The 13311-nt window shown below is 39.6% G+C and overlaps 1 protein-coding gene across 2 annotated transcripts in view; it reads right to left on the reverse strand.

Annotated features, from left to right (window-relative positions):
• The window catches only part of FYB2 (FYN binding protein 2), a 119701-nt gene that overhangs the window by 38138 nt on the left and 68252 nt on the right, over window positions 1-13311 (reverse strand). For both annotated transcript variants that reach the window (XM_032839717.1, XM_032839718.1), the window contains 3 exons: window positions 6706-6740; window positions 4119-4150; window positions 146-254 (listed from right to left, as the gene is read on the reverse strand). In XM_032839717.1, the coding sequence (XP_032695608.1) occupies window positions 146-254; window positions 4119-4150; window positions 6706-6740 (176 nt within the window). The remainder of the gene's footprint in view (window positions 1-145; window positions 255-4118; window positions 4151-6705; window positions 6741-13311) is intronic.

The following is a 13311-nucleotide window of genomic DNA, read 5'->3' on the forward strand; positions in this document are numbered from 1 at the left end:
TTGAGAAAACATCCAATACCCCAGGGTCTTCTGATGCTGTCTGTAGAGAGCTGCTGTCTCAGGCTCTAAAAAGTCACTCCATGAACTACTCCCATGATATCCCTCAACTTTTACTATTTGGCCCTGAACCCTAGAACACTGATACCTTGAAAAGATGACTTGAAAGTAGATCTTTTTCTGGTTTTTGAGGTTCCAATTCACATGGCTCTTTTTCCTTCTCCTCTTTATCTTCATCTTCATCTTCATGTTTAGGGCTTAAATGTGAGGAGATAACAAGGGAAAAGTGAGGTTTAGAGTGTTTAGATCATAGTGTATTACCCAATCCTAAAAAAAATGAATGGAAAAAGTGAATGTAAACAACTGAATAATTCCTCTTCTCTCCCTACCTTCTTCTAAGATGAGGATCAGGTCACCCACTAGATCATTTCACTGAGTTTCTACCCGCTCCAATCAATGCCAGAAGGAATCCCTGCTTAAAATCTCCTAGGAACTCCCCATTGCCTGTAGGCTAAAATATAAACCCATCATGTTGTGGTCGTAACCTTTCTTTCCAACCCCACCTCCCTCTACTCCTTCCCTCAACTTTTGCTCTAGACTGACATTCCCCAAACCAACCATCCTGGTTCAAGCAACTCTTCCTTTTTAGTTGCAATTTCCCTTGACAGACATGCCTTCTGCATCTTGCTGGAGAACATCAAACCCTTCTCAATTTGTCTGAATCATCTTACTTCTGAGAAACCTTCCCTGATTCTCCCAGTCATACCTTCTTATATGCTGCCCCAACACTTTGTCATTCTATTTGTATTATAAAGCACTGTTTATGGATCAGCCTCCAGTTCTTCCACTTTGTCTTGTAAACGAACAATCAAGTTATAAAGCGGCGGAGCTCCGCTATTTCTATATGTATTCCCAGCACCAATGCTGTGTGATCTAGAGCAGCAACAGCATGGGACCTGAGGTCCAAGGAGAGAATGCTGAGGAATCATCAACCCCCAAATGAGGACTTCTGTTCTGGCACAGTGAACTAGACTTACAACCACATTCATACGGAAGGCAGAAAAAGAGGAACCCTCAAAGAAACTCAGAAGAGGAGGTCAATAAGGGAGGAAAAGCACCAGAGTCAGTACTGTTCTGAAAGACAATGGAAAGAGTTGTCAGGAGTTTCATTCATTCACATAATTACTGAGCACCGTGCCCACCAGTAAGGCCATCTGCCAGTTCCATGATGATCAGGGGCAGTGAGGGAGGGCTGGCTTCTTCTTCTTTTTTTTTTTTTTAAAGATTTTATTTATTTAACAGAGGGAGAGAGATCACAAGCAGGCAGAGCAGCAGGCAGAGAGAGAAGGGGAAGCAGGCTCCCCGCTGAGCAGAGAGCCCAATGTGGGGCCCAATCCCAGGACCCTGAGATCATGACCCTGGCCAAAGGCAGAAACTTAACCCACCGCACCACCCAGGCACCCCAGGAGGGCTGGCTTCTAATCCCCACTATATATCCCTCTTTCTGCAAGGCCACGATTAACCTTTCTATAAAAAAAATCATATTTTCTCATTCATAAATGAAAGGTCACAATGCCTATGTCCATGGTTGCCAGGAGAATGAAATGTGAGAAAAATGTTGAAATCTCAGCATTGTTCAGAGCACATAATGGACCTGCAATAATTGTTGGGATCTTTGTCTTCATGGAAGCATTTGCTGTGTTAGAATTACCCAGTTCTTATTCCTCATGGCACATTGTTGGTATTTCTCCTAAAACATAAATCCTTGTTGATGTACATGCCCTTGGTAATCCATCCTAACTTGTCAGGTCTTGTCCGGTAACTTATAACTGGATCTTTATAAGTAATTATCAAAGTAAATTCAATATGGTGACTTCTAGGAATACTGTGAGGGGATGGAGTACATTATCTCTGCTTTGAAACTCTTTGTGGCTCCCCCTGACCTAGAATATAAAGTCTAAATCTGTGCTCTCCACCTGCGGCCACTGTCCATGTATGGATATCGTGCATTCAAAATGTAACCGGTCTAGACTGAGCTATAAGTATAACATATATTTGGATCTTGAAGAATTAGAGAAAAAAGACTATAAAATACCTCAGTAATAGTTATTATATTGATTACATGTCAAAATGACAATATTTTGGATATACTGCGATTAATAAAACACATAATTAATTTCACCTGTTTCTTTTCACATTTTTAAATTTAATTTAATATTATGTTAGTCACCACACAGTATGTCAGTTTTTGATGTAGTGTTCCACGATTCACTGTTTCCATATAACCCCCAGTGCTCCATGCAATCCGTGCGCTCCTTGATACCCACCACCAGGTTCACCCATCCTCCACCCCCTCCCCTCCAAAACCCTCAATTTGTTTCTTGGAGTCCACAGCCTCTCATAGTTCGTCTCCCTCTCTGATTCCCCCTCATTTTTCTCTTCCTTCTCCTAATGCCCTGCATGCTATTCCTTGTGTTCCACAAATAAGTGAAGCCATATGATAACTGACTTTCTTTGCTTGACTTATTTCATTTAGCATAATCTCCTCCAGTCCCATCCAAGTTGATGCAAAAGCTGGGTTTCCTTTTTACTTTTTAACATTTGGCTACTAGAAAAATTTTAAATGACATCTGTGCTTTGCCTTACAGTTCCATTGGACAGGGCTGGTCTAATTGTAAATTAGGGGGTGCAGGCCCTCCTGGACCCAGCTCTGCATACTCCCCGTGGCTTTGTTCCTTCTGCTTCCACACTGCACTTCATGCTGTTTGGGGAGTCCTTGACCGACCTCATGTCTTTGCTCATACTCTTCCTTATGCCTTAATGATGAACAATCATTATGACAACTCCTATAGGTCTTTCAAGATTGAATTCAGCTGTCAGCTCTTCAAGACAGTATGCCCAGAGCCTCATCTCTGTGTTCCTACAACTACTTAGCAGTGATTATATTTTAACTTCCTACTGAGATGATCATTTCCCCCCCTTCAAATAGCCCCTTTCCCCCATCCATTCTAGCCTCCATGCCCATCTGGAACCAAGGGCAGAGAATATACTCCATTCCTTTTTGTATCTCAGAATCTAGCAGCATCTGAAAAGAGTAAAATCTCAATAAACACAGAATTAACCATGTGACATGTACCTCTCAAGCGCCCAGCACCATGCTAAATGCTAGAGGGTAGATACGGGGGGCATGAATCGAGGCAGACCAGAACTCAAGGACAGACATGAAACATGGTTTCCCCCATGATCCACTGCTTAGGTGTTTAACCTCAGCCAGGGAATTCTGATACTTGCTTCTCTAGACTTCACCAACCATGCTTCCTCTAATGCATTAAAAGTAACTCCAGGGGAAGAATGATAGACACAGACTCTGAAGAGGGGGGTCAAGCACAGCCTTGCCAAGGCCCTGCTTTGGACCCAGAAGTGTGAGAGGTGTCAGGAACACCAAGAACGAGAAACATAGGCCCTTCTCATAAGGAGCTCACATACAAGAAGCAGGGAAGGGAAGGAGAGTCAGGATAAACTGGCACATTAGCAAACAAATGACATACAGTGAGGTTAGTGCAAGCTTGTGTACCTTGGTGGGGGTGGGTGGGAGGGTCTGGCTACTTCTCTTTGAAGGAGGGGAATTAGGAAGGCTTCTTACAGGTGGGAATGTTTGATGGTCATTAGATATTTACCAGATCATTAAGTTGGAATGAATTAATGAATTAAGGAAACAAAGGCACAGAGATTTAAAACAGCATGGTGCATTTTGGAAACTAAGTTCTTTGGCAGTCACATGATGGTTATATGCCTATTTAACTGTGTGATTCCCACAGGCCGGGAGCCCCTGAGGGTAGCGGCCAGGTTGCCATCACTGCTACTCCCCCAGTGGTTAGCAAGTGACTGGCCCATGCTGGAGACTCAGTAAGTGTTACCAATAAGGGTGGTGTGGCCTAGAACAAGGCAGGAGGGAAAGGCCAGGCAGGACCCTCGAGCACCTTCTCTGTACCAGGTACCTTACTAGGCACTGGGGAAGCTGAACCAGCTCAGTCTCTGCAAGCATAGCTGACCCATATAAGAAAACTTGTTCAGTCAACAGAGGTTGGATTAATGCTTTTCCATTTGAAGATAAAACTCACCTAAGTTCTTGATGGAGACCATTCTTCCAAGGCTGAAAGTAAAGAGGGAAATGGTCATTTTCATAAATCAATCCAAGCCATGCCTTTGATGTGTGATTACAGATCATTAGAGACTTGACTAGAAGACCAGGCAGGTGAGGTCTCAGGATGGAGCAAAGGTAGACACTGACAACAGAAACTTCCAGAAACCCTGGTCAGTGGAACTGAAGGTCAGTGGAAAAGGAAAAGCAGCATGCCAGAGGGAATGTATAATCTAACTTAGAAGAATAAATTGTTTTCTGCATGCTTTTCCAGGAATGTGTTTGCAGAATAGAGCTTTCCATCATTTGGGGAAATACACACTTGGGCTATCAGAGCAATGTTTCAGTGGGCAGAATCGGTAACACAAATGTGTAAGTCATGCTGGGAATTCTCCCTGGCTGGTCACACACCCCCTGATCCCAAATTCACTCCCAGACGATCTAGATTTGGCTCCGTTAAGATTATATCCCAGTGACCACAACATAACTCTTTGATTCAGTCATCACATAGATCTGATTCATTATTTTGAATCTAGACAACAACGTTGAAGAAAACAGAAAATAGCTAAGCCTTGAACATGCTGTGACCAAGACCAGCCTAAAAGCTCATTTGCCCTCCTTTGGGGAGGGCCCCGCAGGCCTTCATTCAGGGACGACTGGTTCTTATCTCCCGTATAATTCTAACAACATGGATGGTAGAGTGACAGGTAAGATGGACCCCTGCTGCATTACTGACAGGTTGCTGAACCTCTCTGAGCCTCCAGTCCTCACCTGTAAGAGGCAAGTTGTGATACTAGCTCACCGGGGAACATGGAGGATGAAGTGCCCCACCTTTGCACGAGTGCCTGACATGCAACAAGGTCTTGGTACAGAATTATCTATGTGAAAGACTCCCTGCTCAACACAAAGATATGATAGAGAAATTGAAACTGTCAGAGAACAGGAAACAATGACAGCAGACAGACTTGGGGTTTGGTGGAAAGACAGCTAACTCTGAACACCTGAGAAAGGCCTAACATCATCTTTTTCTTTTTTTTTAAGATTTAGCACACGTAGGCAGAGAGGCAGGCAGAGGGAGAGGAAGAAGCAGGCTCCCCGCTGAGCAGAGAGTCCGATGTGGGGCTCGATCCCAGGACCCTGAGATCATGACCTGAGCAGAAGGCAGACACTTAACCAAATGAACCCCCCAGGCACCCTAAGGGACTGGGAGTGTAGAGTGTGAACTGTAGCCATTCAATCCCTTATGTTACAGAGGATTCCATGTCATGAAGACAAGGTAAGATCAGATTTCACCTGCCGAGACAAGAATATGGAGATGAAAGCAATACATGTCTGAAAGTTAAGATTTAAAATTTAAAAATATATTTTTAAATTTTAAAGGAGTCTACTGGAGATTCTCTCTTTCTCCCTCTGTCCTCCCCCCCACCCTCTCTATCTCTCTCTCTCAAATAAATAAATGTCTTTAAAACATGTTAAAAATACTTTATTTTTTTTTCTTTTGAATGGGATAAACTCTAGTTATTTACAGAGTTTACTTGTACAGAAAAGTTTATTATTTTGGAGATATTGCCAGATAATTGAAGCATTTTAATAAATGTTTCTACTTTCATTAATAAGAATAATCATTTATAGTTTTCTAGCTAGAAAGTATACCACAAATGAACAGGCCTTTCCAGTAGGTGTAAGAAAACAAGCAGAAAGATGAAAGGTCTGGACTAAATGAACTCTGTGAGAAACAAGTGAACCTTCATCGACCGAGCTGAAACATGAGGGGAGGCCCTACTGTGTACCAGGCTCTGTACTGGGAGCTTAGCTAATTTGAGTTCTCTCAGCAACTCAGTGAAACAAGTACAAACCCCCTTATTTATTGGGCATCTACTACAGCAAATGTGGTCACCACAAGGCATCTGCTTTCTGCCCTCACAGAGAAGATGCCATTTTCCAGAAGACCCAGCAGGAGCCCAGAGAGGCATAATGTCTGGGAAAGGTACAGGCATTTACCATCACACGGGTTCCTTGAATTTACCTCACTCTCATTTCCACAATGACCCAGACTCGGATACTTCTACTATCTCTATCTTACAGGTGAGGAAATGGAGGTTCGAGATCACAGGGTCAGGTGCTGGGACTGGGGCCAGCAGGGACTCTGCTTGGGCTCTAATCAAGTGGCTCCAAGGGGCACCTTGCACTGTGCCCACCAGGAGCCAGAAAATGTGCCTTCAGAGGGCGGGCCATCCTCCCGAAAGCACAGGAGGTACAAATTTGGCTTGGGCCACAGCACTCCTCTCTCTGAAGGGACCGTTATTAAAGGCCAGCTGATGCTGTTCGCCACAGATAACGGGCCGGGAATGGATTAGGGCCAGCTTTCCCTCCCCACCAACACCACTTTTTCTATCTCTGTTATTACAGGCGACAGAATCTTAGCAGCTGGAGTCTTGGAAAAGCCTCAGGAATGGGGAGAAAACCGAAAACAAAGACCTCCCTCCTGGCTCCTAAAAGAAACCACTCTACCGTCAATTCTGCATACCTGTTGTAGTTATGAAGTTGGTAAAAAGAGGGAACAATACCTTTCGGGGTTCTTCAATTTCGACTTCATAAGTTGCTAAAATAAACATGAAAAAAATGATGTCAGAAGCCGTTTATTCACCATTTCTTACAGCACCCAGGATTCAAACAATTATGCAGGACGGCAGAGTTCAGTTTTCTCAGCCTCCGGAACACGGAACGGTGTGAGGCTTTGTCTGTGTGGGAAGTTCTCGGGTCACTGACCATGGCTTTTATCTCTGTGGGGATTTCCAGGACGGAATGTATGGTCAGTGAAAACATGTGAAACAATTTTCAGTTTCCTGTTTCAGTAAATAGATATCCATACTGAAGAGACAACACTGAAATTTAGTGGTTTGCAGTCAGAAGGGGAACGTGAAAGGGAAAGGAGAGGAAAAAAGCCCCCCTCCAAAAAAGAAAAAAAAGAAAAAGAAGAAAAAAAAGGAAAAAAAAAAAAAAAAGCCTAGATCCCACTTCAACAAAATGAACTCCACAGCACACTCATAAGTGTTTTTGTTCCTTAACTGTTCTGTTTCCCTAGCACAGCTTGAAAAGAGGAGACTGGCCACCAACTGAGGTTTGAATTCCTTTTGGATTTTTTTCTGATCGTTCTGTGGATTTTATTGAATGATGTGACACTGACCTTCATTAATAACAAACACAAGTAGTGGCAAGAATGTGGGTTCAGAGCCCAGTCCTGCCGCTTCCTACCTGAGGGATTGCAGACAAATTACTTCATTTCCTAGAGTCTCAGTTTGCTCACTTGAGAAATGCAGTCAATTAGTACCTGCCTTACACAGTTAATGGGGAGATTAAAGGAGATGATGTAAAAAAATGGGACATGCCTAGCAGAGCACCAGATATTGTATAGAAAGTGATGGGTTTTTGATAAAATTACTTATTTGATTTTTCTTTGCTGAAATGTCATCTCTAAAAGTTTCCCCCTACTGTTAATGAATATGCATGCATAATAAGTAGGACTCCCCCTGTTTTTCTTCTCTTTCTTGCTGCTAGGTTACTGAAGCTGTAGTTTAGAAAAGTGACCAAGAAACATGTTGCATTTTTTTTTTTTTAAAGTAGGCTCCATGCCCACTGTGGGGCCCAAAGCAGAGCCCAATCTCATGACCCTTAGATCAACACCTGAGCTGAGACCAAGAGTCAGATGCTTAACTAAGTGAACCAGCCAGGTTGCATTTCAAGGTCATTGTTATTCGACACATAAAATCCATTGATAAAACAAATGAAATCCTAGGTTTTCTTTAGACACTGCCTGCACGCGATTGCTTGACACAAAGACCTAAAATTCTCTGTGGATGATTCATACCATGCACTTCAACTGGAGCCATTGTACACTTTTATTTTTACTGATTTTTGAATCAAAATGTATTATTTTGCCAGTTTACTTTAAAACCGTTGTTTAGCTATTAATACACAATGAATATTTGCTTATAATGCAGTTTGCTCCATATCCATTCCAAACATGGGTTTCTTTTCCAATTTTAAAAATGATAATCTCCCTCCCTCAATTGATGTATCATTCTTTGTTTTACAAAGAAATAACACATCATGATCTTTTTGCTTCTCATTGTCACCTGGGGAGAGGGGAGATATTATTCTTAGAAATGGGGAAACCAAGGCTCAGAGGAAGCTTACTTGTCAAGGCTAGTACACAAAAATACACACTGAATTAATAATGCATTCATAACTTGATTATGATTTTTTAACAAACCAGATGTTCTCCAAAGTTTTACCATCACAACTTGCTCCCATGGAAGGAATATAAAAGACAAAGGATTCTACTCCATGGGGTCAGGAAAGGACAGGGACTCATAACTGGAGGATATGTCCCACAGCACAGGAGCCCATTCTCTCCACTGACGAGCTTTGTTTCAGCTGGGGGAAAAGGACACTCATCCCAAGATGGTCCTCAGTACCCTCCAACTGCTGGCCCCATAACATGACCACAGCTTGCAGGCTTTTTCTCAGAGTACTAACTCGCTGTATGACCTTGGAAAACTAGGAGGCGAGAGCACTGTTACTAATAATATAAAAACAATAATAAAAAGCAACAAACATTTTTTATACTTACAAATAGTAGGAACTGTGCTAAGTGCTTAAATGCATGACCTCACTTAATTCACTCAGTGATCACTACTGACACTGGCATTTCACCCATGAGGAGACAGCTGCCCAAAGAGTAAAGTAACTTGCCCAAGGTCACTCCATTTAGCAAATGGCTTTCAAACTTCCTCCCAGCTACGGAATCATTCATTTGAGTGGAATATTGCCCACGGGCACACATAGAACTTCTCTGGTTGATGTCATGCTCAAAGTCTCCAGTAACCCTCAGGACCGCCCTAGGGCCTAGGAAGCACAGTCTGAATGGGTGGTCTAGATGACCTCTGAGGACAATTCTGCAGAACTTTCAGAACAGCCTAAATCCTGCTTACCCACATTCTATATAAAAGGGCAAAGCCTCAGAAAGACACCCATGCTGAACTATGCACCCTAAAGGGATAGTCTTTGTTTTCCTGGCATTGTTTAAGGGACAATCTCGTACAATGGTGACAGTGAAAGCTAACCACCTCATCTTTCCCCTTGTTTTCCTCCCTCCCTCTCCCCCTCTCCTCCAGAAAGGTAATACTTAGATTCCTCACCCTTGGTGGGCAGAGAATGAAAGAAGGATCCCCTTTGAGTTAATCTTTATAGAAGATGTGAGACTTACATTAAGATTGATTGATGGATTGAATGATTTTTATTTATGGCTATCCAACTGCTCCAACATCACAAAAGGCAATGTTTCCTCCACTAAATTTCCTTTTACAATTTTGTAAGGGAGAATATTTTTTTCTATATGCAGTTTTTCAATCCATAAACATGGTATATCTCCCCTATTTATGTAGGTTTCCTTTGAATTATTTCATCAGCAATTTGTAGTTATCAAATTTAAGTCTTGTAACATTTTGTTAAACACAAGTTAATTTCTCTTTCTTTAGCTTTTGTGAATGTTGTAGTATTTTCTGATTTTAGTGTGTTCATTGCTAGCATATAGAAATAGGATTTTAAAATTCTATTTTGTATCCCGTGACCTTGTTGAACTCATTTGTTAGTTCTAAGATTTTTTTTTTTTTTGTAAATTCCCTGGGATTTTCTATCTAGACAATCCTGTCATCTGCAAATAAGGGCAGTTTAATTCTTTGATTTGTATTCATTTGATTTCCTTTTCTTGACTTGTTGCATTGGCTAGAAGTTTTAGCACTATGTTGAATAGGAGTGGTAGAGTGGACATCCTTGGGGCACCTGGGTGGCTTGACCATTAAGTGTCTCCTTTCTGCTCAGGTCACGATCCCAGGGTCCTGGGCTTGAGCCCCCTATCAGGCTCCCTGCTCAGCGGGAAGCCTGCTTCACCCTCTCCCACTCCTCCTGCTTGTATTCCCTTTATTGCTGTTTCTGTCAAATAAATAAATGAAATCTTAAAAAAAAAAAAAAAAGTGACCATCCTGCCTAGTTCCCAGTCTCTAGGGGAAAGTATTCAATATTTCTCCATTAAGTATATTAGCTATAGGTTTTTGTTTGTTTGTTTGCAAATGCTCTTTTTTTTCAAATTGAGAAAGTGGCCCTCTATTCCTATTTTTCTGAGTTTTTTTTTAAATCATAAATGGGTATTAAATTTGTCAAATGCTTTTCCTGCATAGATTGATATGATCATGTGATTTTTCTTCTTTAGCCTGTCAATAAAGAGTTAATTGACTGATTTTTTTTGAGTGATCTTTGAATATTGAACTAGCTTTCCATCCCTGGAATAAACAGCATTCTATTGTGGTATAATTCCATTTTACGTCTTGCTGAATTCTATTTACTAATATTTTGCAAAGGACTTTTATGACTCTGCTCCTGAAGGGTGTTAATCTGTAGTGTTCTTGTGCACTGTCTCCGTCTGGTTTGCTGTCAGGGTAATACCAGCTTCTTGAATCAGTAAGGGTTTCTTCCTCTTCCATTTTTCTTGGAAAGATTGTACAGAATTAGTGTTAATTCATTTTTAAACATTTGGCAGAATTCTCCAGTGAAATCTCCCAGGACTTTGAGATGGTCTTTTTCAGAGTTCTATTTTCTCTTAACTAATTTATTTATAAATTTTAATTCCAGTATAGTTAACATACAGTGACAGTGTTTTAGGTTTTTTGTTTTAGTTTTAAAATTATAGATTCAATGTCCTTAACAGTTACAGCGCTATCCAAATATTTATATTGAGTGATTTGAGGTAATCTGAGTTTTTGAGGAATTGTTCCATCTTTAAGTTGTCAAATTTAGATGTGTAGATTTATTCATAATATCCTCTTATAGTCCTTTTGAAGTCTGCAAAGTTTGTAATGATATCTTTGTTTCATTCTTGATATTGTTCATTTGTGTCTTCTTTCTGTTTCTTTGTTAGTCTTGCTAGAGGTTTGTCAATTTTATTGATCTTTTCAAAGAACAAGCTTTTGCTTTCATTGATTTTCTCTACTCTTTTCTGTTTTTTATTCTTTATTCTTTCCTCCCTTCCACTTGCTTTAGATTTATTCCTCTATTCTTTTACTATGTTCTTGAGGTAGGATCTTAGATTTAAAGATTTTCCTCTTTAATGTAAGCATTTAGTGCTATTAATTTCTCTTCTGCATTCCTTAGGCTCTGTCCCAAGGATTTTTATATGTTTTCATTTTGGTTCAGTCCAATATGTATTTTGATTTCCTTTTAGAAATGTGTACTTTTGTTTCTAAGTGTTTAGAGAGTTTTCTGTTATCCTTTGGTTACTGATTTCTAGCTTGATTACATTGTGGTAAAAAATACACTATGATTTCAATTTTTCAAAATGCACTGTTGTAAGGCCTAGAATAAGGTCTATCTTGTATATGTTTATGGATGCTTGAAAGTATATGTATTCTGCTCCTGGTGCACCTTCTATAGATATCAATTAGATCCTGTTGTTGATGGTGTTGCTGAATTCTTCTGTATCCTTGCTGATTTTCTGAGTAGGTGTTCTGTCAATGTGGACAGAGGGGTGTTAAAGTCTCACACTATGAGTCCATTTGTCTATTTTTTCTTTCGGTTTGTGCTTCACATATATTACAGCTCTGAAGCTTGGTGCACACACACTTAAGATTGTTTTGTCTTCTTGATGGATTGACCCTATTATCATTACATAATATCCCTCTGCATCTCTTGTAATTTTCTTTGTTCTGAAATTTACTTTATCAGTTATTAATATAGTCACACTAATATTCTTTAGATTAAATTTACATCTTCCAATCTCTTTCAATTGGCATATTTAGGCAATTTACATGTAATGTAATTAATGCAATTACTGATATATTAGAGCTTAAATCTGCCATTTATTTTTTATTTTCTGTTTGGGTGTTTTTTTTTTTTTTCTTCTCTGTTACATATTTCCTGCTTTCTTGTGGGTTATTTGAACATTTTTTAGAATCATTTTTTATTTACCTATAGTTTTTTGTTTTATGTTTTTTTAATATCTCACTGTATACCTGTTTCAGTGGTTCCTCTAGGGATTACACTATATATACATGTAACATCACAGTCTACTGGTATGGACATTTTATCAGTTCATATGAAGTATAGAAAACTTATTTCCCTCTATGTCCCTTAACACTTTCCTTATAATGGTCTTATGTATTTCTCTTATAAACATTTAGAACTATATCAGATAATGTTAAGAGTTTTTGCTTCAACCATCAAACATAATTTAAAAAAATCAAAAGAAAGAAAATATGTCATACTCACATGTGTATTCTTTCCATTTTTTCTTTCTCCTGAAGTGAAGGTCCAAAGTACTTCCTTTTATCATTTATTTTCTGTCTAGAAATCTTCCTTTAGCCATTCTTTTAGGATTGGTCTGCTAGAACAAATTTTCTTAGTTTTCCTTCATCTTAGAATATCTTGATTTCCCCTTCAATCTTGAAGGATATTTTCACTGGTAATAGGATTCTAGATTGATAGTTCTTTTCTTCTTGTACTTAAATGTTGTGCCACTTTCTTCTGGCTTTCATGGTTTCTGATGAGAAATTCAGTCATTTAAATTGTTTTTCACCTATAGGTAATATATCATTTCTTTTACTGCTTTCAAGATTTTTACTTTTTATTTTTATTTTTAGAAGTTTGATTATGTTTTTGTGTGGATTGGGTTATCCTGCTTGGGATTTTCTTGGCTTCTTCAATCTTTTGTTTAATGTCTTTTACCAAATTAGGAAAGTTTTCAATTTCTTCAAGTATTTTCAGTAGCATCCTCTTTCCCCTTTCTTTCCAGTACTAGAATTTAAGACTTTCATTATAGTCCCACGGGTCCTTGAAGCTCTGTTCATTGTTTTCCCCTGATCTGTTTTCTCCTTATTGTTAGATTGGGTAATTTCTATCATTTCTTTCAAGTTTATGAATTCTTCTATTCTCCCCATTTTGCTGTTGAGTCCACCCAGTGAGCTTTTTATTTTTCTTATTGTGTTCTTCACTTATAAGTTTCTATTTCTTTTTCTTTACATCTTCCATTTCTTTGCAGAGGCATCCCATTTCTTCTAAAAATAGAGTGAAACTATTCTTTGTGTGTTTCAATCATGTTCATAATTGTTCACTGAAGTCTT

The sequence above is a fragment of the Lontra canadensis genome, unplaced genomic scaffold (assembly GCF_010015895.1).
Source record: "Lontra canadensis isolate GAN:19392208 unplaced genomic scaffold, GSC_riverotter_1.0 scaffold109, whole genome shotgun sequence".
NCBI classification, from domain to species: domain Eukaryota; kingdom Metazoa; phylum Chordata; class Mammalia; order Carnivora; family Mustelidae; genus Lontra; species Lontra canadensis.